This window comes from Piliocolobus tephrosceles, chromosome 9 (genome assembly GCF_002776525.5).
Source record: "Piliocolobus tephrosceles isolate RC106 chromosome 9, ASM277652v3, whole genome shotgun sequence".
Classification (NCBI taxonomy): Eukaryota; Metazoa; Chordata; class Mammalia; order Primates; family Cercopithecidae; genus Piliocolobus; species Piliocolobus tephrosceles.
Window position 1 is genome coordinate 22688889 of NC_045442.1, and position 27800 is coordinate 22716688.

Sequence of the window (27800 nt, forward strand, 5' to 3'; positions counted from 1 at the left end):
AAAACATCAATATCAGAGTTTTTATTTTAGTAAGTTCACTATCCAAACAGTCACATTAAAAAAAAAGTTGACTCAAACTAAAGCATTTTATTTAGAAATTTAAATTTATTTCTAATTATTATTTGTAAGCTTAACAGTGAGCCAAATAGGAAACACTAACATAATTCAGAATTATGCAAACTGGAGCTGTGGAACCTATCAAAATATCCATGTTTGACAATTTAAAAAAAAAAGTTGTATCAACTGTAGAAAAGCCGTAACTTGAATGTGGAAAAAAGAAATCAGAATCATAGCCTATGCCCCATGTTGGGATTCGTGCTTTGTCAAACTCAGGAAGCCCTGCTCTATAATGTAACCACACTCTAGCTATGTGTAGTGACAACAGCCCAGAAGGAACAGCTGGCCAGTGGCCTAAAGCAGTAAGTGGAAAATAGAACTTGGGCAACATTAGCCCTTACTCTCTGACCCCAGGCCAACAGGCACAAGCATGCAAAACCATACACAAATGTGCACCTCACCCAAATAGGCTAAAAGATAAAGGACCCAAGTCAAAGCTATATGGTATGTATACACAGAAAGTTTATTGCCTCACATGACCTTTGAGAATAAAGCCACACAGAAACAATCAGACTTTCAAACAGAGGCTGAAAAACTTTCAAAAAGTCAATGCCAGGGTACTGGCCCCTTTTCATATCAAGTCTAAGTGGAAAACAGCTACATCATCTTGAACATAAAGGCTTCACACTACATATTATGAGACCAAGGTAGGGAATGAAGAAGGAGTCAATAATAATAAGGCCTGCCAAAGTTCAGAGTTTTTACTAATGTATACCACTTGGCACATGCATACATAAATCCTGCCATCACCAAACTAATGTCTGTATTTCCAAATATTTCTAGTAAAGCTATTAAACTATCTTTCATCACTTTCTTTTCCCTCTCTTTTAATGGCTTCTAAAATTCTAACGCAAAGGCCCCCACTAGGAAATATTTTTCTGAGTTTTAATTCTTACAATGCACTTAAATAAGAATATCAAAGCTTAAGAAATTTTCCAGATAAAAAATTATAAGAACTTAAGATTATATAAAACTGACCCACACAAGCAGTAAGTTTGGCTATTACTAAACATTTATATTATTACATTATAAGCTTCATTATTAGCTTTAACAACAACAAAAAACTTAGCAACTCCTTAAGAGTTACATCCTAGTAGCAAAAAAATAGCTCCAAGGAAAATCACCCACATACACTTTCCAATGAGAACATCCTCCACACACCCCCCCAACACACACACTTTCCAATGAGAACATTCAATTAGACCCAGTTCTCCAACCTGTAAAGTCAAGGAAGCCATGTCCAGTACAGGTAAGAGCCTAGATCTTTGAAGCCAGAAAAGTCCTGGATTCATACTTGGCTTCTACCATGTACTAGCCATGTGACCTTAGAAAAAGTATACCTCCCTAAGCCTCAATTTTCTCATCTTATCACTGATAATACCTACTCTAAAATAACACTGAAACTACTTACAACAAAGGAACTGCTCCACAAGATTAGTTTCTTTCAAATGAACTGGGACTTCATGAGGCAGTCCTGTACAGATTTACAAGGGGGCTAAAACAAGCTTTGCCCTTCTTTCTCCATGGAACAAGAGTCATGTTCTTCAGTGACTTCAGGGAATGATAAACTAACTTAGCACTTAACCTTCCCAAAGACCTTATCCACTATTTTATATTGAGAAAGTAGTATTTAAATAAAGTACCTTGAAGGACAAAGATCTCTGAGTTGTTTGGAAATTATTCCAGCCTGAAAACATTCTTCTACAAACCGCTCCAGCACAGAGTACGAGTGTGGGACATCCAGATTAATGTCTGGAATTTCATTGTAAATTCTCTCATAACCCTACAACAATGAAATTACACACAGAATTGTTAGCCAATATAAAATATATGTCATAAAACACCATCCATCACTATGTCATCAATCTATATTTAAGGCCAAATGTTCAAGTGGTTAAACTAAAGTCTGATTTGAATAGTAAGAAGCACAGAAAGTAGATCTGTTATAGTGTTTTACAACTGTTCTCTTAATTAAGAGTCAGGAAATAACAGACACTGGCAAGGTTGAGGAGAAAAGGGAAGGTTTATACGCTGTTGGTGGGAATGCAAATTAGCTCAGCCCCCGTAGAAAGTGGTTCGGAGATTTCTCAAAGAACTCAAAATAGAATTACCATTCAACCCAACAATCCCATTACTGGGTGTATATCCAAAGGAAAATAAATCATTCTACCAAAATGACACCTGCATTTGTATACCTATCGGGTACTATTCACAACAGCAAAGACATGGAATCAACCCAATTGCCCATCAATGGTGGATTAGACAAAGAAAATGTGGTATATATACGTCCATGGAATGCTACATAGCCATAAAAAAGAACGAAATCATGTCCTGTGCAGCAACGTGGATGCAGCTGGAGGCCATTATCCTAAGAAAATTATCACAAACATAAAACCAAATAATGCATGTTCTCACTTGTAAGTGGGAGCTAAACATTGGGTACACACAGACATGAAGATGGGAACAATCAACACTAGGATTTCAAAGGTGGGGAGGTGGGAAAGAGGACAAGAGTTGAAAAACTACCTATCAGGTACTATATTTACTACCTGAGGGACAAGATCATTAATTAGAAGCCCAAACCTCAGCATCACTCAATATACCCATCTAACAAACCTGTACATGTACCCCTCTGATATCTAAACTTTAAAATATAAATAAAAAAATAAGTAAAATTGGTTACATAGCTAAAAAAATTTTTTTAAATACTGTTCTCTTAAAAGAGCTGTAGGCAGACACCAGACATTGGGCAAACTCCTTTCCCATCTACTTCTCTATATACACTTAGTACGTTTTTTAAAAAATACAAGCCAAACACAAACCTCACAAACATTTAAAACAAGAATCATAAAATTTTAAATAGGAAAAAAGTACTTTATAATTTGTTAAAAGTTAAAGGTTCATGTTTCTTGCTAGATATAAAATAGAAATTGTCACATCTTAGAAACCGAACCCTTGAGGTAGAATACATAATCACATTTGTTAAAGTAAGTTTAAAAAAAAAAAAAAAAAAAAACCACTGCAGTGTTACTTTCCAAGAAATGGTTGCAAAAGGTTCAAACCTCAAACATGACCATTAAGAAAAAATAAAACATATAGGCATAATAACACTAAACATACCTAAAGAAAAGTCACTGACAATTCATAATCTGTATTCAATCATATATTTAAGGCATAATCCTAAAAGTTGTTCAAAAATAATGTTATACTTACTCTTTTCATTTGGTCTACAGTAATGGTAGAAGACTTCCAAAGGGACTTTAATAAATCCAAAATCATCTTAAAGGTACTTTCTCCAGTTGACTCTAAAACCATTATAACAGCCTAAAAATTGAATCAATGAGTGAATTTTTGGTTAATTCATATATGAAACCACTCCTAAATGTATCAGATGCCTTTTGTAATAGTAAAAATTTAAAAACCACTTCCTCCTTTGATATTAAAAAAAGGATGTACATTATTTAAAAAGCATAAGTCACAGTTGGCCGGGCGCGGTGGCTCAAGCCTGTAATCCCAGCACTTTGGGAGGCCGAGATGGGCGAATCATGAGGTCAGGAGATCGAGACCATCCTGGCTAACACGGTGAAACCCCGTCTCTACTAAAAAATACAAAAAACTAGCCGGGCGAGGTGGTGGGCGCCTGTAGTCCCAGCTACTCAGGAGGCTGAGGCAGGAGAATGGCGTGAACCCGGGAGGCGGAGCTTGCAGTGAGCTGAGATCTGGCCACTGCACTCCAGCCTGGGCCACAGAGCAAGACTCCGTCTCAAAAAAAAATAAAATAAAATAAAATAAAATAAAAAGCATAAGTCACTATGGTACAAAAAGGAACACTTAATAATTCTCTTTGACATGGCAAGGTAATCTTACTTCATATACAAGCTCATGGTGAAAATGAGGTACTTCCAGTTCCTTAAGGCAATGTTCAGCTTCAGATATGTCTCCAGAGAGTAAATATTCTTTCAGCAGCATATCAATCTATTAGATTTAAAAGTTGAGATGTGTTAGAATTCCTAACTTTTAAAATATCGTGCTTGCCTACAGGATTATTTGCCCTCATTCCAATATAATGAAATAATGAGTAACAGCTAGTAACATATAGACTGGACATGGTACTATTATCACAGAATTTTTCATAATTAAAAAATAAATCCCCAATTTTTAAATGGTTCATAATTATGACTCAAATGCAATGCTTCAGTGTGTCTGAATCACTGAGATCTACGAGTAGGTTTATAATGGACGCGTCCTGGGTTGTGACCATAATGCTTTAGTGTGCCACTAAAAATAAGGGATTTTAAATACCACTAGAGGGCACTAACAAAGTTTCAACATAAAGCGGCATAAATATTTCACTTCTATCAAGATGCTCTTAATACTGCACTGAAAGCCAAAAAATGAGAGATGATAATGGGGCATTAATAGACAGGGCAAAGATTTCCACATAGTTTCTCTTTTCTCTACAGCTGAGAATTTGAAACTCATTATCTAAAATGTTCAATAATTCAGTTTCCAGCTGTAAAGAAACAAAATCTTGATTTTCCTGCTCAAACTTGAACATCTCAAAAAAGTGGGAGAACTTTTTCAGCACAAGAGCTTCAGCTAGGAATATTTTTGCCTATATGTTCTTTGTTAAAATCCTCTTTGTATGTGGTGGCCACATATCTAGTTGTCTGAATATTGAATGCTGGCTGACTGAATTTAGAAAGATCATATTTAAGTATCCTTCCAACTTTTATAATGTATTTTCATAAAAGGTAAAGTAAAATTTAATTGCTGTCATGCTTTAGGATGTAATATTTACATGTAAGTAAATATGTATTTAAATATTTACATGTAAGTAAATATTTAAAGCATAACATTTGAATATATTTACTTTATAATTACAAACTAATACATAATCATGCATCGTTTAATAGGGATACATTCTGAAAAGTGTGTTACATGACTGTCATGGTGCAAACATCATACAGTATACTCACAAAAACCTAGATGGTATAGCCTACTGCACACCAGTGCTATATGATATAGCCTATTGCTCCTAGGCTACAAATCTGTACAACAGGTCAGTATATTGAATGATATAGGCAATTGGAACACAATGGTATTTGTGTATCTAAACATAGAAAAGGTACAGTAAAAATACAGTATAAGTGATTTTTAAAATGATACACCTGTATAAAGCACTCAATATGAATAGAGCTTTCAGGATGGAAGTTACTCTGGGTGATTCAATGAGTGAGTGGTTAGTGAATGTAAAGGCCTAAGACATTACCCATAAACTGCTATGCACTTTATAAACACTGTATACTTAGGCTACACTAAATTTACAAAAAAACAAAGTAACTGTGCTACAACATTACAACTGTCTCCATATCACTCAACCATAGGAATTTTTCAGCTCCATTAGAACCTTGTGGGACCACCACCATCCCATGCAGTTCATCACTGACCAAAACATCATTATGTGGCACATGACTGTACTTGTTATTCAAATTATATTACTTACTTTTAACATTTGTTACATAACTTAAAAAGTATTAAAAAATATACCCCATCAAATTCCATGCACTTCTGAGAATGATAAATTACAAATACATTTATACATTTCTAAAAGTCTTCTTTGATCCAACCCTTCCATGTAAGCGAATATCCAAATAATGTCAACCTTAAACTCATATACTAGTATTTTCCTTTTATATCTTGTCAATTTTCTTTATTGACAGAGAATTCATACACCATAAAACATCTTGTCCAGTTTCCAAAAATATTAATTTTGGAGAGTATTACCATCTTAACAATATTAAGTGTCCTAATCCATAACCATGGGATATCATTCTATTTATTTAGGTCTTCTTTAATTTCTTTCAACATGTTTTACAGTTTTCAGTGTACAAGACTTGCATTTGTCTTGTTAAATTTATTCCTAAGTATTTTATTTTTGATGCTATCATAAATGCAGTAATTTCATTTCAGATCATTCATTCCTACTGTATATAGAATTGAATTTTGTGTACTAATCTTGTATCTTGCAACCTTTCTGAACTCATTTTTTAGTTAATAGTTTGGTTTCAGTCTTGGGGAGTTAAAAAAATGTGGATTCATTCAAATTTTCTGAATACAGATCATGTTACCTGGGAATAAAACTAGTTTTATCTCCTCCTTTCCAATCTGGATGCCTTTTATCTTTCCTGCCTAATTACCCTGGCATCTTGACTATTTTTATACCTCAAGTTTTCTAATAATTGTTTAATTTTTAAAAACAGATACTGCAATCACAACATTACAAACACTGACTCATCTATTTTAACATATATAAAAGCAAAAATGGTCAAGGGCTCTAACTACATTTTGAACTCCTTAACACTTAAGCTAGATACACATACACAAACACACACACCCCTCATTAAAAGATTTACTAAAAATCAAAATTACAGTTACATGAAAAGATTATATTCAAAAATCAGAAGCACATGAACTACAAATCTTCTAGTTGCATGCCTTTTCTTAAAGAGATCTGCAGATAAGGAGTTTTTTTTGTTTTTTGGTTTCTTGTTACAGAATACCACAATACAGCCAGAAAAAAAAAAAATCCACAGGGAATAAATCTGGCATTTTAATGCAATAAATCGCTTTTTTTTTTTTTTTTTCTGAGACACAGCACGTCACCCATGCTGGAGTACAGTGGCGTGATCTTGGTTCACTGCAACCTCCGCCTCCTGGGTTCAAGCAATATTGGTGCCTCGGCCTCCTGAGTAGCTGGGATTACAGGTGCGCACCACCATGCCTGACTAATTATTATGTATTTTTAGTAGAATGGGGTTTCACCATGTTGACCAGGCTGGTCTCGAACTCCTGGCCTCAAGCAATCCACCCGCCTCAGCCTCTCAAAGTGCTGGGATTACTATCAATTTTCTTTTAAAACATGCATATGGGTAGTGAACGTCCTCACAAAAATCTAACACTCTCATCTACTCTAGTGCTCATAATTCCTAACTCATTATTTAAGACTATCTAGTTTTAAATTGCTCATATATAAGCGTATTTATTGAATAGCTAAAAGAAAACCTCATTTCAACAGCATTTGAAAATTATTAAATAATAATATAAGAAAAAGATTTCAGGCATTCCTTTGAAGTTCATAGATGGCTTGCTTATAATTATTCATGAAAGCCCTTTTAACAGACTCATTTTTTATCATATAATTTATAATAAAAGCTCATAAAGTCAAATATAAAAGAATTATTTCATTTTCCAATTACCGCTGTAAGACCGAACTTAATTTTTGTCCATGAAAATAACAGCTAGTAGCCACAATTTATTTCACTCAGAGGAATACATATAAATTTAGTTGAAAACAATACCCAATCATTACCTCTTTAACAAGGTGATTGACAGATTGCTGCCCACCTCCAGAGCCCCACACACTATCTTTACGCTTCCCACCTTTAGACATGCTCAGAAGCACGGTAGCCTTATCCAGAGCAGCTCTACAGAGAAAGAAAAAAAATTTAAGTTTGATAGCTGGACATACCTAAAGTTTACCAAATTATGGATAAAGCTTACAAAATCCTATATGCCCTAAATCTTTCACAAAACATAAAAGCAAAATAAAATTCAAAACACTTTTTCAAAACAAAAAGGAGCAAAAACAGTTGATCCTCATGTTAATATTCTCATGCTTTATTTCATTTCTCCTTCAAGAAAAATCAAAACACATTACAAAATAACTGATCTACACTGAGAAGAAACACTTCATATATAATTAACTTTCACCTAGATCCATGCCTTCCTACCCAGGAAGACCATTCCACTATGATGTGAAGTAGCCCTAGAAAATTAAGTTAATATACAGACCTAAGGAAAACTAAGACATGGCTGAGTCCAAGTCTCCAAGAAGTCAAGAAAAATCATATAGCATAACTCCCAAATATCACATTTAGTTATTCCAAATATCATATTATACTAAATCACAAGAGTGAAAAAGACATTTTCTGACTAAAGTTTCTACAGTAGATAAATACAAAATAAAACCATACATGAGGCCTCTCTCATTAATGTTATCCATCTTATTAGAATATTAAACTACTACAGAATGCTAGAACCTGAAAACAGAACTTAAAGATCTGTCCAATGACTTTGTTTCATAAATAAAGAAACTGAGGCCCAAAGAAGAGTGGCTTGACATGAAGGTAATTAATGATTTAGCTGAACTCCAGAACTTTTGCATTACAGTACTGTCCTCTTCCTGGTATGTCATGTCAACATTCTCTCCATTTTAACAGTGGAGAATATAGAGAAGTGACAAACAGATGTACAGAGTGTTTGATTAATGCCAAGTGTCATTTCAATATGATCCTGTAGAATTTTCCCCTATTTTGAAATTCTAAGTAGGAAAAGTGATTTACTTACCTAGCCTGCACACAATCTACAGTTCCTTTGTAACTATCAATATAGGTATTACATAAAATTCCATCTCCAACAGCTCTAGCAATAAACTGGCCCACCAACTGTAATAAGGAAAAAAAAAAAGAGCTATATAAAAAAATCTTAAATAACTTTTATAGGACACAATTTCTAAATACATAAATGATGAAGATTGGCTGAAGTACACAGTCAGTACCTGAAAGATGCTGGAAGTTTTTTAAAAAAACCTATGTAGTACCTGTTATGCCTGGCATACACTCCCACATCTTAACCTTCAAGTTAAGTGCCAGAGCGGGGGCCACATCTGTTGTGCTCACTAATGAATTCGTAACACCTTGCACACTGCCTGAATACATAGTACATGTTTTTTTTTTTTTTTTTTTTTGAGACAGAGTCTCACTCTGTCGCCCAGGCTGGAGTGCAGTGACGCGATCTCAGCTCACTGCAACCTCCATCTCCCGGGTTCAAGTGATTCTTCGGCCTCAGCCTCCCAAGTGGCTGGGACTACAGGCGCACGCCACCATGCCTGGCTAATTTTTATATTTCTAGTAGAGACGGGGTGTCACCATCTTGGCCAGGCTGGTCTCGAACTCCTGACCTCGTGATTCGCCTGCCTCAGCCTCCCAAAGCGCTGGGGTTAAATGAATGATTTAAGGTCAAGTGAAGTCTTCTTAAAAAAAAAAAAAAAAAAAAAGACTAGGTTCTCTCAAAAACTAATCAAAGGAATTTATCTTGTGGAGAAAGAAAAGTTGTATAGAAATAGCTGGAAGTATGTTCACAGCATTACTTATTATAAAAACTGGAAATTAGTGTTCAAAAATAAAGGTATGGTTAGATGGTATATACGTAAAATGGTATATTATGTGGCCACAGGGAAAGATATTTACCATATTTCATGGTATGAGAAAAATCAAGTTTACAAAGTAGCATACATAGTGTGATTCCATTTTTTTAATTTAAAAAAATTAAGGATTTATAGAAGTCAAACACTGATATATACCCACAGAAAGGAGAATGGAAAACTTAACACCAGTAGCAGTTTTTGCTGGCCTTTCTTCTTTCTGGCTTTTATTTTTCAAAAATTCTACAATAAATATAAACTTATATAATCATTTTGTTACAGTACATGTATTGGTATAAAAGGAAAAAATGTCTGCATTAGAATCACCACTCAATATCTCAGACTACTGTCTGTCATAAGTATAACAGAAACAGCATTTAGGAACTGACATGCCTATATTCTATTTCTAAATTAAAGTTTTAGGTAAAGTGATTTTACCTTGATTAAAAACTTTTGACAATAACAATTTCACATGTTTTCAAAGCTACAAAAAGGAAGAGTCTTATTCCTGACTTTTTATAATAAACATTAGTGAAGCAATCGTAACCTACATTTTTAAAAAATCTTAGCTAATAAAACAACTACATATAATAAAGACTATATATATGGCAAAAAAAAAAAAAAGAACTAAAAACTACACAGATCATGGGGGAAAAGTACAACATAACATTAAATTTATAGCATGCTGAAGACCATGTTTAAAAAACAAAAGAACTAGGAAAAAATACACCGAAATGTTAGAGGGGTACTTCGGTGTGGTGGGAAATGTGGGCCATCCCCTTCCATCTACTAAAATTTCCTAGGAGTATACATTATTTCCACAATTAGGAGTATAGTCGTGGGAGGGAATGAACAAAAAGAAGAATCATACAAACCTGTGGTGCTCTAGGAGTATCCAATGCTAATTCAGGTAGATCTTTCAACAATTTATCAAATGATTTTTCCACATCACTTGTGCTCATTACTGTCCCACAAAGGTCAGAAAGAAGCTTAGATGTCATCTCTCTATGACTAGCCTTCCCCTCCAATGCTAAGGACACTGCCAACACCGGTACTCCACTTTTCATTTCACCAAGATTTAAATCTCTTAACATTTCCTGTTCAAAAAAATAATTTAAAAACATTTTTAATGTGTATCACTACCTACAGTTCAATAAAATTTTATTTTTGAAAAATCCAGCTTTTATCTATATATCTTTACCTCTCACTCTTTGGAAATAATCAAAAGACACAGTCATGTTTTAGGAGATAGGACAAATACACCTTTTTTCCCTGTGCATAAATTAGACATTGATCCACTTTGTGAAGCTTTAACTGCCTTAACATCACTAAATTCAAAAATGTGAAATACATTTAAAATACTGTAATGGGTCACTTAACAACATGGATACATTCTGAGAAATTCACCATTTAGGTGATTTCATCAGTGTGCAATCATTATAGAGTGTACTTACACAAACCTAAATGGCATAGCCTACATGTAGGCTATATGGTATAACCTATTGCTCCTGGGCTACAAACCTGTACAGTATGTTACTATACTGAATACTGTAGACAACTGTAACACAATGGTTACCTATCTAAACACAGAAAAGATATAGTAAAGAGTATTACTTGAGACCACAGGTATATATGCAGTCTGTCATGGAAACATCATTATGCAGCCCATGGGTAGTTCATTAAACTACATAATATTGCTAAGATTGGTATTAGGAGTAACCAACCTGCCTTACAATCTATTATTTCTATAAATACTGTTTTATGAGAATTTGTGGAGAAATTCATTTTACATTATCATAAGCTATTCTACTTTTCTTCAAAGCCTTCTCTTGAAATAAAAATTCACTTTACACTTCTGTATCAAGTTTAAAATTAGATCTTAAACAACTGTTTTTAAATGGGATTATTGGTTTAAAATTCTGGGGTAAATTTAAAATTTCCTATTAGAAATATAATGGCTGCAGCTAATACTTATTGACTAATGTATCAGGCATTATAATAGCCTCTTTATTTATATTATCTTATTTAATACTCAAATAGCCCTTTGAGTATTAAATTATCATACCTATCATACTCAAAGCAGAGAGGGCACACAGCTGGAGTAGCCAAATTGAAAGCGGAATAAAGGCAGTCTGACTCTAGAAGATAAGTTCTAATTCAGTTAGAGTGCCCTCCTCTTTAATGAAAGTTTTCTTAGAATCTTTAAATCATGATATACTACTAAGAGAGTGCCAGAACCATTTTCACAGCCACCTAACTGGTGTCCTTGTTAATAATCTCTTCTCACTCACTGCAGTTCATCTTCATTGACTGCCCTTTAACAACTAATCCATTACCCTCAAACACGATACTCCTCTTTCCTGGAAAACTATCTTAACTGGCGAACTCCTCACCATCCTTCAGAACAGCAGAGAATCATCTCTACTATTACTCTCTATTTTATGCTTTCCAAACCTACTCAGTTAATAGATATGTAGTATACAAACAGTCTTATGCTAGGTAGATAACAAGATTTCAACAGTCCCTGCCCTCATAGGACTCATGGAAACTTTTCCTCTATAACAGAATATTTCACATACTTTAATAATCTGTTTACATATCATTTCTTTCACTTGACTGGGCTTCAAAAGGGCAAGAATCACCTATTACAAATTCCTCCAGATGGTATGTACAGAACAAATATTTGTCTTATATTCAAATCCTACAAATCCAAAGATAACAAACCTCACAGTACCAGACAAATCATGAAAGTCTAGTCTAAATTTTAAGAATCTAAATGATCAAAGTCTTCTAAAGAGTTACAATTATATTACTTTAATTCAATAATCCTAACTGACCAATAGTTTTATTTTATCCTAGATTTACTTTATGAACAATTAATAATTATTCTCATGGTTTCTAATTCTTTTTCAAATCTTTATTATTTGTGGGGTTTTTTTTTTTGGACAAAGTACAAGGAAATTTTATCCTACTTCTGAACATACTTGAAATAAATGTCAAAAAAATGAAACTATGTCAGGCATTCTTAACTGAGGTCCCTGAAGAGGTTTCGGGGGGTCTGTAAGTGCCCTCAAACTGCTAAAATTATATTTTATAAATTATAAAAAACAGATTTTATAAATTCATATACATTACAAATTATTATAAAAATATTGTCATTTTTCAAAGAAAATGGCACATAGCTCTCATCACATCCCAAATATATAACTATTTTAATGTAATCAGATTTTATTCCATTTCTTAGAAATTCACTTATGCAAAAGAAAATGATTAAATTTATTCAGTGACCCAAAATCATTCTAGATGTATTTTGCTTATAAAAGACGTCTTCTCTCCTATATTAAACACATTACACTTGCAACTTTAAACCTACCGCAACTTCATTAGTATCTCCATGCTCAAAATATTCCTGTATGATTGGTGTTAAAGTCTTCTCAAATGCCCTTTCATCCAAAGGCAAAACTACAGTTTCATAAACGCAGTTCTCCTGTGAGGGGAAAAGGGAGTTAAAAGTTATAAAAAACAAAATGCAAATAAACAAAAGAAATTGTTGTATAATTTTATATTCTAAGTAGTTAATAATCCCCACTTAGCATAAGACAAAGACATACTACATACATTCATCACATAAAAACAGAATCTAGGCCAGGCAAGAAGACTCATACCTACAATCCCAACACTTTGGGAGGCAAAAGCAGAAGGTTCACTTAGGCCAGGAGTTCAATACTAGCCTGGGCAACATAGCAAAACCCTGTCTCTACAAAAAAATTTAAAAAATTAGCCAGGCATGGTAGCCTGCACCTGTAGTCCTAACTACTCAGGAAGCTGAGGCAGAAGGATCTCTTAAGCCCAAGAGTTCGAGGCTGCAGTGAGCTATAATTCATCACTGCACTCCAGCCTGGACAACAAAGCTAGAAAATAATAATAAAATAATAATAAAAATAGTAGAATTTGCATGTCATTGCTCTTTTACAAAATCAGAATACAATAAGCCAATATACAGATTAGAGCCATTAACCACAGCAAATACATAATTTGCTCCCAACCCCCATTGTCTTCTCTTTAATTTTTTCTCTCAAAACTTTTATGACTCTCTCAAAACCAATCTTTCAGTAACCAAAAAGCTTCATGATGGCTTCCTATCATATATGGTATTTTAATTAAAACTTCACTTTTAGAAAAAATGAAGCAGAAACTAAAGCCTTCATGATTAGCATTATAATAAAAAAAGTATAACACAAAGATCAAGGTTGTAGTGACAGAGAAAAATTTCTAAGGAAAAAAGCACTGTTCAATTGAAATTTAAAAAGATTAACATCCATCATCAAACCATTCCTCTCTCCCCATGCAAAAAATGCTCTGTAGTGCCCCCCTTCTCTACAGGGGGTATGTTCCAAGCCCTGTCAGAGGATGCCTGAAACCACAGATAGTACCAGACCCAATAAATACTGTTTTTTCAATCTGATAACCTAGACAGCTACCATGTGACGAATGCACGAGTAGTGTATGCATTGCAGATACACACTGGACAACGGAATGGCTCACATCCTGGGCAGGATGAGGTGGATGAAGCCGGAGAGCAGGAGATCTCATCACACTACTCAGAATGGCATGCAATTTAAAACTCATGAACTACTTCTGAAAGTTTCCACTCAGTATTTTCAAACCACATTGGACCATGGGTAACTGAAACTGCGGAAAGTGAAACCACGGATAAGAGGGGACTGCTATATTTGCAACCTGTGACTGGCTTCAGCCTAAAAACATATACTTGAAAGATTAAGACATTTTTAGCAAAGATTCTATAGTACTTGAATCCTACTAGTTTTATTTTTTTCATATTCTCTTAGAAATATTTCCATGTCCAACTATTACTTAAAACAGTTAAATACATACATACAACACACAATAAAAACAATCTAACATATTCTCTTAACAGTTTCCTGTCTAAAATTTCCATCACCATGTCTTACCTTATGCAAAGACACAATTTTCAAAAAACATAATCAAAATGTTTGGGATTTGCTTCAAAATAATCCAAAACAGGGTGGCGCAAAGAGGCCAACAGAAGACAGAGAGTAAATGGAATGAAACAAGACTGCCTATGAGTTTGTAATTATTTAAGTTTGTAAAGCTAAGAGAAGAGTACAAGCAGATTATACTATTCTACTTTAAAATTTCCATTAAAAAATATTAAAAATTCACTACACAATCTTATTAAAAATTTACATTTTCAGCATTATCCCTAAAAGATGCATGTCCCCAAAACAAAATTTATTATATAGTTACCATTCTAAACAGTAATATTTAAAAGCAGCCTAGTATCTGTAACTCATAATATTCAAAAGAAGATATTCTCAATTATCATTACCATAGAAACAAACTATATTAACAGAATTTACTGAAAAATGGTCAACTTAGTAATCCAAAGTGAATTTGTAAAGAGCTATTTTTGACTCACTACAGAAACCAAGTGAAAGTTGTGCATATATTACTATCAGTTTACTTGGTTTCCTAATCCAAAACATATATACATACGATTTGACACATGTATGAGTAAACTACAAACATGAAGTGAAAAAAGTTCATAAATATTTTAAATATCATGAAAAAGCAAAGCACTGATACCTGGTCATCATCATAGTTAGGATCTTTCACATCTACCTCCTCCACATCATACACCTGTCCAGGTGTACCCCAGACACCTTTGCCTCCTGCACCACCTGAAAAAGTTTAGAATTGAGAAAGAAAGAACACAAAATTCATCAATTTGTTGAAATCTAAAATAATCCTAAATGTTCCGACGTTAAATAACAGCTAAGAAAAATTGTATTTAAGGTCTATGTTAGTTTTTTTTCCAGTTTTCTTTCCCTATTGGTTTCCTTTTTGTTCAGACCACTCTTTCAATATTTCTGAAAACATTAAAATAGCTTATGAAGTTACTAAAAATACAAAAATTAGCTGGGCGTGGTAGTACATGCCTATAATCCCAGTTACCAGGGAGGCTGAGGCAGGAGAATTCCTTGAACCTGGGGGGCAGAGGTTGCTATGAGCTAAGATCACACCACTGCCCTCCAGCCTGGGCAACAGAGCAAGAATCCGTTTTAAAAAAAAAAAAGAAAGAAACTGAAAAAATAAATAGAATAGAGAGGGGAAAAGTCACATCCATACTATTGAACACTATGGGCCTATTCAAAAGAATGGGAAGAACACAAAGATATATACATATATAAACATATTGGAAAATGTATTTTTATGTAGGGAAACAAATCATAATGTATACTGCATTATTTTCTGTGTGTAAAAAAGTGTACATCTATAAAATCCCATATGTCTATGTTTGCGTAGATGAAAACATTAATTAATTAATTAAGGTTAAAATGATTAAAATCCCAGAGATGGTGGTGAGTGCCTGTAATCCCAGCTACCCAAAAGGCTGAGGCAGGAAGATTGTTTGAGCCCAGGAGTTTGAGGCTCGCCTGAGCAACATAGTGAGACCCTATCTCTAAAAAAAAATTGTTTTAAATGTTTGCATAGCTAAATGCAAACATAGAAGGAAAAATCTGGAAGGACCGTAGTGCGTGAAAAACTAAAAAAGCAGATACTTTAAAATAAAAGCAAAAACAAATAAAGATAAAAAATAGTTATACTGAGGACCTCAAAGGGGATGATGTCGCAGCTAAGCTCCAAATTTTATTCGACATTTCTTTGGGACCAAGACAAAAACATGCTGGGCCAGTAAAGCGTAGCATAGAAAACTCAACAAGGGAAAAATTATTTAACAAAATAGGACAGTAACCACCATCAAATATTTTAAAGTCAAATATAGTACTCTTTAAATATAAAAGTACACATTAAACCACACTATTAAGCAATATGTTACAAATATAGAAAACAATACTAATTGCTTTTAAGCATTAACAGCCCTGAAAATTCTATTTTCTAAATACAAAACAACCAATAGAAGCTTAACAATTCCAATTTTCGAAGTTGCTTTTCTACATCAACTTACTGAAATGTTTTAAGGACCAACGCACTACATTATTTTTTAAAGAACCTTTACAATGTCACCAACATTTCTGTTTTTGGAGGGTTTTATTTTGTAACAAGTATATCCTTGCCATCAGACCAAAACAGAATCTGATAACCAGGTTTCATTTTGATATAAACCATGATTGCAGAGCCATTCAACAAAAATAATTTTTGACAGATCACAAGAACATTTTACAAGAAACCTACGCTATAAATTGAAGTTCCCACCATTCAGAAGGTGATGAAATCATCAGAAAACTCTTAATCAACAAATATTTGTCTACGACGTGCTAGTCACTATTTCAGGTACTAGAGATACAGCAGTGAAACAGACCAATGCACTACAGAACCCAAAATAAAGAGCTAACGAGAACTCACAAAAAGATCTCAGAAAACATTAAAATTCAGATCTAGACGTTATCAATCAAATTTATATTCACTAGTAGTAGTAATGGACATTATTAGATTAATTAAATAAGTATGATGGATTTCTGACTCCTTTCGAACTTAGAGAACATACGCAAAACTCGTAACAGTGAAAAACAGCAGTGTGTATTTTGCTGGAAATAAACCGTTAACATTTTGCTAAAGAAAATCAAATCTATTCAAACAAGAAAAAAGATCAACCTAAAGAAAAAGTGAGATGGTCCTCACATTACTACTAAGTAAAAATATACACAAACTGTAAAGCTTTGTATTATCACTGTTTGAATTTCTCTCATTCCTAGAACAAGGAAATTGTAGTACAAGAACCAGACAATTTTTTTCCACTTGTTTATCTCCCGTTTGTTGGACATGATATATACCAACCTTTCTTTGGTAGTCCCCTTCCTTTCCCAGATCTGGATCGCCTATCCAGCAACCTTCCCTTTGGACTGGTTGGCACAGTTACTCCACTTCTAAGGGCGTCACTCCCATTGTCGCTGACCGAATCTCCTCTGCCAGAGTCCCGGGATGAGTTTTTCCTTAGTCGCCTTTTTGCCTTGGCATTAATTCTAGCTTCATTAATGGAGGATGCTGAAATCCAATTTCCATTGATTTCATTCTTTATTTCCTCAGTCCCAGCGTTTTCTTCATCACCGGAAAAGAGACAGTCACTTAAATTATCAGGATCTTAAAGAAAAAAATGAAGAAGGAAAATTCTAAGTATTTTAAGTATCTACTGTTTTACAGACATAGTGGTAAGTTAGATTAGGTTGAATCACATGACACGACCATTTTTGCAGGTAAATTACAGTCACATGTTGGGAATTTCATCTACTTCAATCTAATAAACAACAACTAAATAAGATTATTTTTCACATTATCAAGGAAAGTAAACCAAGGCACTGAATTTTAACAAAGTTCACCAAAAGAAGCATGTTATTTCACGTTGAGATCATAAAATCTATGCTAACAGCAACACCAAATATAAAACCCTTAGACTTTTATGAGCTAAGAGTTAAGCAATTGGAGATACTAAGAAAAGACAAAGCATCTTGAGAAGAGACACAAACTAATATTTATAGAATGCCTACTATTATTTATCAGGCACTGTACTAGATACTCTATCATTTATGCACAAGTTTGGCAGTTAGTTAGTATAACATTGAGGACAGATAAGGAAACTAAGGCTGAGAATGTTTAAATGATTTTCCAAACATCCCGTAACTAGATATAAATACTTAAGAACTATTAGTAATCCAAAAAACAATGAAAGGAATTTAGCAAATAATCCATATGATTGTTGAGCTGAACTGCTGATGCTTTACTGCCTCAAGATAAAGTGTGCTTTCAAGAAAAGCCATCATCTCAAAGTCCTAATTCATCTCCCTAAACTTTTCTCATATTACCATCCTGAAAATCTTCCAGCCTATATAAAATTGATTCTTCTGAAAGAGATCAACATACTGGAGTTTCCAGTGGTTCCCCTACTTAGAATGTCACCCTCATTGTTATTTTCAGTTATCAAAATCCTTTAGGATATAGCCCAAGTCTTACTCCCTCCATGAAAACTTCCCTTACAACTCTAGCTACAGTAACACTAATTGCTCACATACTAGTCATTCAATACATCATGGAAATCACTTTCTTTTTATATAACAGTCTTTTGCTTCCAACTAAGTCATACGCCTCATAGGAGAAACCACAAGTAGACTGTATGTCCTTCTCTGTATCCCCATCCCCTAGCAGAGTGTCCTTCATACTCAAATTCCATGGAGATGAAGTGGAGGCACTTGGCTTTGCCCTGAAAGCTCTTTTAAGTCAGAAAGGCTACTGAATAAGCTACCACTGGGCCAGAGTTTTGTTCATTATTGTTAACTCAAATCAGAGCTGAATCACTCAAATCATTTTCTTTTTGCCTAAAGATAATTATAACATGTCAGGTCTATGTGCACGGACTTTAATGTTTTAAGATATATTGAAACCAAAAATTTTCATCAACCTATAAAAAGCATACATGTGTTTAAATCTTTACAATTCTTGACATACTTAGGAAGGTGGGAATGTTTTGTTTTAAACAAAATCATCCATTAGAGCCAAATTATTTCACTAGTCTCATAAGTAGTCTCCCTGCCTCCAGTCTTCAAACTATACTAAAGACTGATTTTCTCATGCATGCCCTCACTGAAGATCCTTTAGAAGTAATCCCATTATGTCACAAAAAATGTAAACTCTTTTTTTTTTTGAGACAGAGTCTCACTCTGTCACCCAGGCTGGAGTGCAGTGGTGCAATCTCAGCTCACTGCAAGCTCCACCTCCCAGGTTCATGCCATTCTCCTGCCTCACCCTCCCAAGTAGTTGGGACTACAGGTGCCCGCCACCACACCCAGCTAATTTTTTTGTGTTGTTAGTAGAGACGGGGTTTCACCCTGTTAGCCAGGATGGTCTTGATCTCCTGACCTCGTGATCCGCCCGCCTCGGTCTCCCAAAGTGCTGGGATTACAGGCATGAGCCACCGCAGCCAGCCAAAATGTAAACTCTTTACCTTGAAACTTAAGGTCCTTTATGATCTTGTCCTTGCTTACCTCACCAGAATCACTGCTAACTACTCCCACACTCAAATTGTCAGAGCTTAAGTTAGATATCATAAGAAGGAGATGGGAGGGATTCATTTGGCAGAAGAATACTGAATATATTACAAAAAGAGGTATAAAGTGGGAAACAACTAAGAAAATGTTTCAGTAATTCAGTCACAAGCTAACTGGTAAAGAGCAAGGGTAGTAACTGTGGGAAAATAATAATGTTACACTTTTAAAGAAAATAATAAAGGGCTTTTAAGCAGAATGTATCTAGGATTAAAGAGAAGTGGAACAATGCCTTAAAAGTTTTCCAACTGGTGAGAAGCCGGTGTTAGGATGGTGTGTTTGTGACATCATGATAACCATCAGCAGTAATTACAGTCTTAGTGGAAGCAGCTGTAGTACTGTTTCTTTCATCGTTACCATTACTATTGTCAACTATTAGATACCAGGTTCCACACTACATGGTACCTATTAGATACCAGGTTCTATGCTAGGCACTTTACATATGTGGCCTATAAGCCTCAAAAGCTGTAGAAAGAAACTGTTTATCCTCATTTTACAGAAGGAATGTGTTTCACGAGAAGTTACATATCTAGAAAGGATTATGGCTAGCTTTCAAACCCACATTTTTAATCCCATATGACTATAACTACAGAAAATACAAAACTGGAATACAGCAGTGTATTGACAGCTAAAGTGACAGAGATGGACAAGGGAGTGAATGTAAAGAGAGATAAACAAAAATGATTAAGTGGAAGGGGACAGAAAGACCAGGATCAGATAAATTAGATGACATTTTCGTGTAAGAGTAGATGGTTCAGAAAAACATTAAATATCTACCTGTAACATAGTGCTTTCATCATTGCACTATTAAGGTGAACCGCAAAACTAGTCCAGAAGACACAGGACTCAGAACTATGATAAAATGTCTTAAACTGTCCCTTGGAGTATTCAATTTAAATTTATCTGTTTCCCATAATCGAGTTTTCTTTTCTTCAACCATTTTGACATCTTTTCAAGTATGTTTATGTCTCTGCAGCAGTAAACATTCTCTCTCAGTATAATTTATATATTTGACCTTATAATTTTTAACCCATGTTTATATTAATTGCTTTATATTTTGTTATTCATACTAACCTAAGTGTTGGAGTTCCATAGCCCCTACTGAGCTGACTTTAAGAAAACCAAAATTAAAATGATAACCTGAGTACAGATTGTGATGACTTCAAAATTGTTTTCTATTGTGTACTAATTCCCTCTTTCTGAATTCTGACATCTCAATAGTAACTAATTGTGTATGACCACAGCACCCGAAAATCACATTTTCAATTACTGGTGTCCAATGAGTGGCATAATTAGAATATTACCACATTTTCATGTATTACATACCTAGTATGTGCTTCACAGACTTAACACACATATACGGTATCTCACTAAATCCTAATTATAAATCTATACAGAGGGTATTTATACCCCAATTTTATACACTAAGAAACTGAAGGTCAGAATAAATAACCTACTTCCTCCAAGTAAAAGAGTAAAAGTATGACTTGGACTATTTGCTATAGAAAGAATTTACCACAAAGAGGGTCTGTCTTAGGCCTATCCAAATACTGAAGAACAAGTTTTTTATTTTAAGGCAGTGCTAGACAGAAGCACCAAGAGTAGGGTTAAAATTAGGTCTTATTGTAGTTAGGAACAAAAAGTATACATTTTAAAGCTGTGTTTCTATTTCTCATAGAAATAGAATGCAAGTCACATAAGAAATTTAAAATTTTCCAGTAACCACATTAAAAAGTAAAACCAGGTGAAATTAATTTAAATAAATTTTATTTAATCTAATATAACCATAATATCATCTCAACATGCAAGCAATGGAAAAAATTATTGAGATAGTTGACCTTCATCTCAACTCAGAGTAGCCACATTTCAAGTACTCAACAAACACATGTGGCTAAGCACAGTGGTGCACACGCCTGTAATCCAGCTACTGAGGAGGCTGAAGAGGGAGGATCACTTGAGCCCAAGAGTAATAATAACCACATGTAGCTAGTGGTTACCATACTGGACAGTGCAGAAAAGCAGCAATTACCTATATGTAAAATATATTCTTAAACTGTATTACCATCGCCATCTCAATTAAGTAGGTATATATTACCCATTTATAACCCTAAAGCATACTCATACAGCTACTGTATATAGCAGCACAGAAATGACCATTAATTACATAAAAATTTTTTCAATTTTTTACCACACTTTAAAAAGATCTGTAAATAAACAATGGTAAAGAAGCTTCAAATTCAACGTGTTTGTTCAGATCAAAGAAAACTATGTATGTTGTAAACAATAGTGAGTTGTCATTGAAGAAATAAAGATGTAGTAATGAAATACACTTAAAATGACAGAAAACACAGAGCTTTCAATATTAATAAAATTATAAGGCAAAGAATTATCTAAAGTATACCAATATGAACTGTTCTCACTATTCAGATATTACACAATTCTAATTAACTTTTTGGGGAGATGATTTTGAAAACTATAAATACATTTTAAATCATCTTGAGTTACTCACATTTGGTCATCTATTCCACAAAACTTTGTTCATTTTTATGATAATAACATGCTATTGAAGCACCATGGAGAATTAGGGAAAATACCCTAGGTAATTCAGAATATAAAAATTATTCGTTAGGAAAGATATCAAAGATACCAGTAAGTTAACAGTACAGAAATCACTAACTAGCCCATGTGAAAATAAGCAGGCTCACTATTCTTCTCTATTCTGTACTATATAATGCAGGATAGGAATGTGTGGAATGTGAAAGGACAGGCAGAAAAATAGGACATGTAATGAATTCCCATGAAAATAAAAATCACAAACCTGACTTCAAAAATAATATAGCCTGTTTTCTTATAGCATGAATAAAACAGTATTTAAAGATAGTTTTTCTATCATGTTTTTATAAAATATGGAATGGTCTGAAGCTTCCTCACAACATAGTCAAGGTTCAAGATATTCAGCCTGGGCAACATAGTGAAATTCTCTCTCTACAAAAAATAAAAAATTAGCCTGGTGTGGTGGCACACGCCTGTTGTCCCAACTGTTGAGGAGGCTGAAATAGGGAAGGATCTCTTAAGCCCAGGAAAGTTGAAACTGCAGCAAGCCATGATCACACCACTGCACTCCAGCCTGGGTGACAGAACAAGATCCTGTCCCAAGACGAAGAAGAAAAGAAAAAAAAAAAAAAAAGGAAATTCTTACTTACCTGCAGGGTTTACATTCAGTATCTGCTCACTTTCTACATCCATTTTTCCTTAATTTCACTTGCACTGATTAAATAAATTACCAAATGGAAGTCTTCCTTCAGAATCTGTTTTTTTAAAACAAAAAAAAAAGCTTCAACATCTTTTAAACTGATGTAATGAAGCTGAATTAAACTTACTTAAGCACACTGTAAAAACAAACAAACAACAACAAAAAACATAATTCCATTAAATAAAAGAGTTCACTTTACTTTCAAAGACAACTTACCCTAATTAACTTTTGGTTCCAATCTTCTTGATAAATTTATCTAAGTCAAAAAAAATCCCAGATTTCAGCATGTGCCAAAGTACCCCTTTAATTGGAATTAAAAGATACGTTTGCGATATGTGGTTATGTCAAGTTTAAAAATAAATACACACATCTAAATCTTTTAGGAATACTAAGCCTCAAAATTAATCTGATACACATATGTAGGAATATAAATACTGGATAGTTCCCTACCAATGAACTACGAGAACTACTCCAAAATAAAAACAATACAGTTTTAGTTAATAAAGAATATCACATGACTGTGTTATTTTTCACATTACAGCATATCTGAAAGGCAGATATATCTGCCACTCATTACCTAGGTCTATAATTACTAGAATAAGACTTTGAGATTGGGAGAAACTTCTAAAATCAGCTTTTTTGATAATATTACTTATATGATGAAATCCATTTTTTAAAAATCTGGTCATTCCAGAAAGGAGTAAATACAAAGAGATAAGCATCTCAGTATTTTAAGCCTCAGTTTCAAAATGGCTTAAAAATTATTAATACTGGAAGGTTTGATGAGATCAGTTACCTTTTAGACAATTAACTTAGTGACACAGATCCAATGTTATATGAAAGAAACATCAAAATAGTTTTCAAAAAATATATTACCAGAAAGTGCAACCAAATTAAGATTTCAGAATCTCTCTAGTATTTTTTAAATAGTGGTTTAGAGTACTTAAGTGTATGTTTAAGTCACATAGGTTGGATATAAGTCCTTCCAGTCATTTACAATCAGGCTGCTAGCAGTGTGCTCTTCAGAGATATAAAATGCACAAATTAATGAAAATGCCTAATAATTACAGAAAAACACTTTTCCATATAACATAACCTACTGTTAGATGTCATTTAAGGATAACAATGATATATGCAGAGCCTCCTGGGACTCAAAGGTGAAACTCATTTTAAATTCCACATTATATACTATTATTTGCTAACACAAGTTTATAGCCCTTTTCTTCAGAAAAGGGTACTATTTTGTGAAGCAAAAACAAATGGACCTTGTGTTAAAATTATAAGTTTTTTTGTTTGTTTGTTTGTTTTGAGATAAGAGTCTTGCTCTGTTGCCCAGAGTGCAGTGGTGTGATCTCTGGTTCACTGCAAGCTCCGCCTCCCGGGTTCACGCCATTCTCCTGCCTCAGCCTCCTGAGTGGCTGGGACTACAGGCGCCCACCACCATGCCCGACTAATTTTTTGTATTTTTAGTAGAGACGGGGTTTCACCGTGTTAGCCAGGATGGTCTCCATCTCCTGACCTCGTGATCTGTCCGCCTCAGCCTCCCAAAGTGCTGGGATTACAGGCGTGAGCCACCACCCGGCCTATAAGCTTCTTACTATGGCATAATCCTCAGACTAACATGCTATCATATTGCTTGGGAACTTAACAAAACGGTGAAATCATTCTCTAATTCTATTTAGAATAAAATAATGTGAATCTTTAAAATCACTTTTTAATACAACTCCCGCCAACTTTAGATATGAAAAAAATCTTAAAAATATGTAGAGATTCATATAAATACATGAACAAAAATGGTTTGCAAATCTAAACATTCAGCATCCTTCATGGCTGAAAAGGCTACATTGTTTTAATTCCACGCATGAATTACATATAGAAAAGGAATAATGTCATATGTATTTCAGTTTTTTAGGGTTCCATTACAAAGTCTTCTTCATTATTGATGAAAGCATAGCCTTTGAGAGAATATTTTCTGCAGAGCCCAATAAGTGAAATGATTATAACTAATGTTTATAAAGCCCATTACAATTCGAAAAGAATTGTACATGTATTATTTAATGTACCTTACAGAACAATCTTCAGGTAAGTATTCCACCTTACACACAACTCAACAGATTCAGAGAGGATAGGTGCTATGTCCAACGACAGCCAGCTGCTTAGTGGAACAGCCAGGACGAGAATTTAGACCTTCCAAATCCAGTACTGTTTGCACAAGTTCAATCCAAGATTTTAATAACCCACAGGAAGATTATTTTCAAGGGTTACCAGAAGCTTATTAAAACAGACTTCTGCTGTTAAATCAAACTTTTAAATGCTGTTTTCCAAACACTAAAAATAATTATTTTAAACTATTATACAGAAGGCATTCCGTCAAACAAAGAAAACTGTCAGGAAATGACTATCATCTCTTTTATTAAGATAAAAACAAAGTTATCCTAATAGTCCTGTGTCGTTAGGCAATGATAACCTGATCAAGAACTCAAGTCATATTTGATAGCAACAAACACGTTTTAAGAGTTTAGATAAGCATAAGACATGTTCCACGTTTTTACTCTCTTTAAAGTAGTAGGATTTTTTCCAATTTATTTAACCACCCTTACTTGGCCCAAACAAGAAAATATAAAGCAAAAAATCCAAACCCTGTTTCCTTCATACTAACCTACAAAAATGAATTTTCGATGAGAAAACTATACATACAAGTTAGAAGAAAATGAAGGCTGACATTAAACACTGTCCTTTTCTTCAGTGCTACATGAAACAAGCAATCAGAAGTATTAAATTGCCAAGACATTCCCTAAGAGATAGACCCTCCACTCTCCCACAAAATATATATATATATATATATATATGTATTTCCTGAAATATATATATTTCCTGAAACATACCTCATAAATTGCTCTGGCATTTCAGGGAGTCAAGCTTTGGCCATTTATTAACTAGGATTACTTGTATTCATTCTCCGGCTACAAACAGCTAATTAGCAGCTTAAAACCAGCTAAAAGCATTCTACTACAGTAATGCAAAAGTGAGCACTACAGATAATATTCAAGTGGCATTTATTTTTGCAGTCCTAACAATGATTTTTCCTTTCACATTAGTACTACAGAAAAAGCCAATCAATTATAATTCAAAGACACTTACTGAAATATTAAGGTATTCAATAAGCCTATAATGAAGGAATAGTAAGGGCATCAATACCAGTAACTCCTTGCTTAAAAAGCACTTGGTGGTTTCCCAAAAAAGTCACGTTAAGAATATCAAAATCATAAAAATTAAAGTAAAAATACAAGTTAAAAAACAAGGGAAACCCTTTTTTCTCAGACATCGAGTCGCATTTCTGATCGTTTTCATCATTTGTAGACACTACACAGTCGCTGGCTATGTAGCGAGTTCTCACAAGGGATAGGTGGGCGAAATTGACGTCTGCAGACAGTTTTGAAGCTCTTGCAAAACTCCATGTACGTTACAGCATCAAACTGACAAATGCAGCAGACAGCATGCGTTTCACAGAAAGGGGGCTCCCTTCCCAGCTTTGTTTTCTCTGGGAGATTATATTTTACCTGAACTAAAAAAAAGAGACCCTTTGCTGGAGGACTGGCTCGGCGAAGTTCGCGCAGGGCTCGGGCGGAGGGCACTTGTTCGCCTTCTAGGGCCCCCTCCCCCGGTGAGGCTAGCGCGCGGCCTCTGCCCACCGCGCCCGGGCCCGTTCTCCCGCAGCGGGCTCAGGCCAGGACCCCCGAAGTCCCCAGCCCGGGTCGGCCCCCGGAAGGGACGGGGCCGGGAACGGGGCTCCGGGGTCACGCCGAGCAAGGGGCCGCATCTTCAGAGAATTCCCAGGGAGGGCAGGGGGCGGGGAGGGCGCGAATCTTCCTCACAGGATTTCAGTCCAGCCGGAAACACGCCTTCCAATCCCGGCCCCTGAATTCAACCTCCGCCAGAGGGGGAGGTGGGTTGAGGGAGACCTTCGAGGGCAAGCGCCCCGCGCGCCCCTCTCAGTGGGAAGAGGGCTCCGGGAGGGGGCGGGCCCGCGCCGCCACGCTCCAGGCTGGGCCCAGAAAGATGGAACCGGGCCGGCTGCCCGCAGTCCGGGGCGTTGGGGCGGGCGCGGCTGGACCTATGGAGCTACGAGGAGGCAGCCGGGACCCCGCACCGCTGGCCTAGACCTGACAGGGCCGCGGCCCCCACGCCCCCGCCCCCTCCCATCGTGCGGCTGCCTCCGAGGGGGGATGGGGGAGAGGGCGCAGTCTTCCCGAGCGTGTGAGCCGCGCCTACTGGTACTGACCCCTCGGGCCCCCGCCGTTGCTCGCCCAGATCCCTGGTCAGCCGGCCCCGACCCCGCTCTTCTGGCTCTGCCGCCGCCTCGGAGAGTCTCTGGCCCCTCTCGCTCTGTTTGTTTTTGTTTTCTTCTACCCAGTAACACGGGGGCGAGAGGGCGGCGCTTATTGGCCGAGGCCGGGGTCGGCTGGCCAATCGTGGCGGTGGAGCCGGAGCTGAGGCGGAAAAGGGAGAGGAGTGAAACGTGGAAAGTTGGGGAGGGGCGTGGAGGGCGCATGCGCGTGTGGTTCCTGGGGCTGGCTGGACCGGGAGCGGAGCGGGAAGCCGGGGTGGGGGTATGTTGGGAAGCGTGGCGAGATGGGAGTGTCGGGAAAAGGGCAGTGCTGGGGAATGGGAACGAGGATGAAGCTGCCTAGTCCCAGCTCACCCATTCTCCTCACAGGGCGTTCTGCAAACTGGGCTGAAGCAAAGGTTTTGAGCTTCCTGACATCGCGGCCTCCATTTCTAGACACTCCTTAGGCGAACACTCCAAGTGATCAGCCTGTCCGATTCCTCCTCCCTCTGGCCCCTGCTTTCTCCATGGCTTCTAGTTTCTGCAGATCCCATGCTAAGAAGTTTCTCTCAGCGAATCCCCTCAAACCTTTGAGATAGAAATAATTCCCATTTCACAGATATAAAACAGGCTCCAAAACTCTTTGAAGTCCCTTTGCTAATCATGACTCGCCAAGCCTCTGGCGTTCAAACGCACTAATTCCGGACTCCAGTGCTGGGAATCTCAGCCATGGCTACA

General features: G+C 35.8%; 1 protein-coding gene across 2 annotated transcripts in view; it reads right to left on the bottom strand.

Annotated features, from left to right (window-relative positions):
* PDCD4 (programmed cell death 4) overlaps nucleotides 1-27239 on the bottom strand; it is a 29401-nt gene extending 2162 nt beyond the window's left edge. Inside the window, exons 1-12 of one of the 2 annotated variants that reach the window (XM_023206601.3) lie at nucleotides 27018-27145; nucleotides 22952-22991; nucleotides 22686-22790; nucleotides 17225-17527; nucleotides 15011-15105; nucleotides 12756-12869; nucleotides 10258-10479; nucleotides 8527-8624; nucleotides 7490-7604; nucleotides 3985-4092; nucleotides 3331-3441; nucleotides 1761-1900 (exon numbers count right to left, since the gene is read on the bottom strand). In XM_023206601.3, the coding sequence (XP_023062369.1) occupies nucleotides 1761-1900; nucleotides 3331-3441; nucleotides 3985-4092; nucleotides 7490-7604; nucleotides 8527-8624; nucleotides 10258-10479; nucleotides 12756-12869; nucleotides 15011-15105; nucleotides 17225-17527; nucleotides 22686-22728 (1349 nt within the window). In that variant the 5' untranslated portion in view covers nucleotides 22729-22790; nucleotides 22952-22991; nucleotides 27018-27145. Of the gene's footprint in view, nucleotides 1-1760; nucleotides 1901-3330; nucleotides 3442-3984; nucleotides 4093-7489; nucleotides 7605-8526; nucleotides 8625-10257; nucleotides 10480-12755; nucleotides 12870-15010; nucleotides 15106-17224; nucleotides 17528-22685; nucleotides 22791-22951; nucleotides 22992-27017 lie in introns of both variants that reach the window. The other variant, XM_023206599.2, reaches the window with a different exon arrangement.
* Nucleotides 27240-27800: the final 561 nt, after the last annotated feature.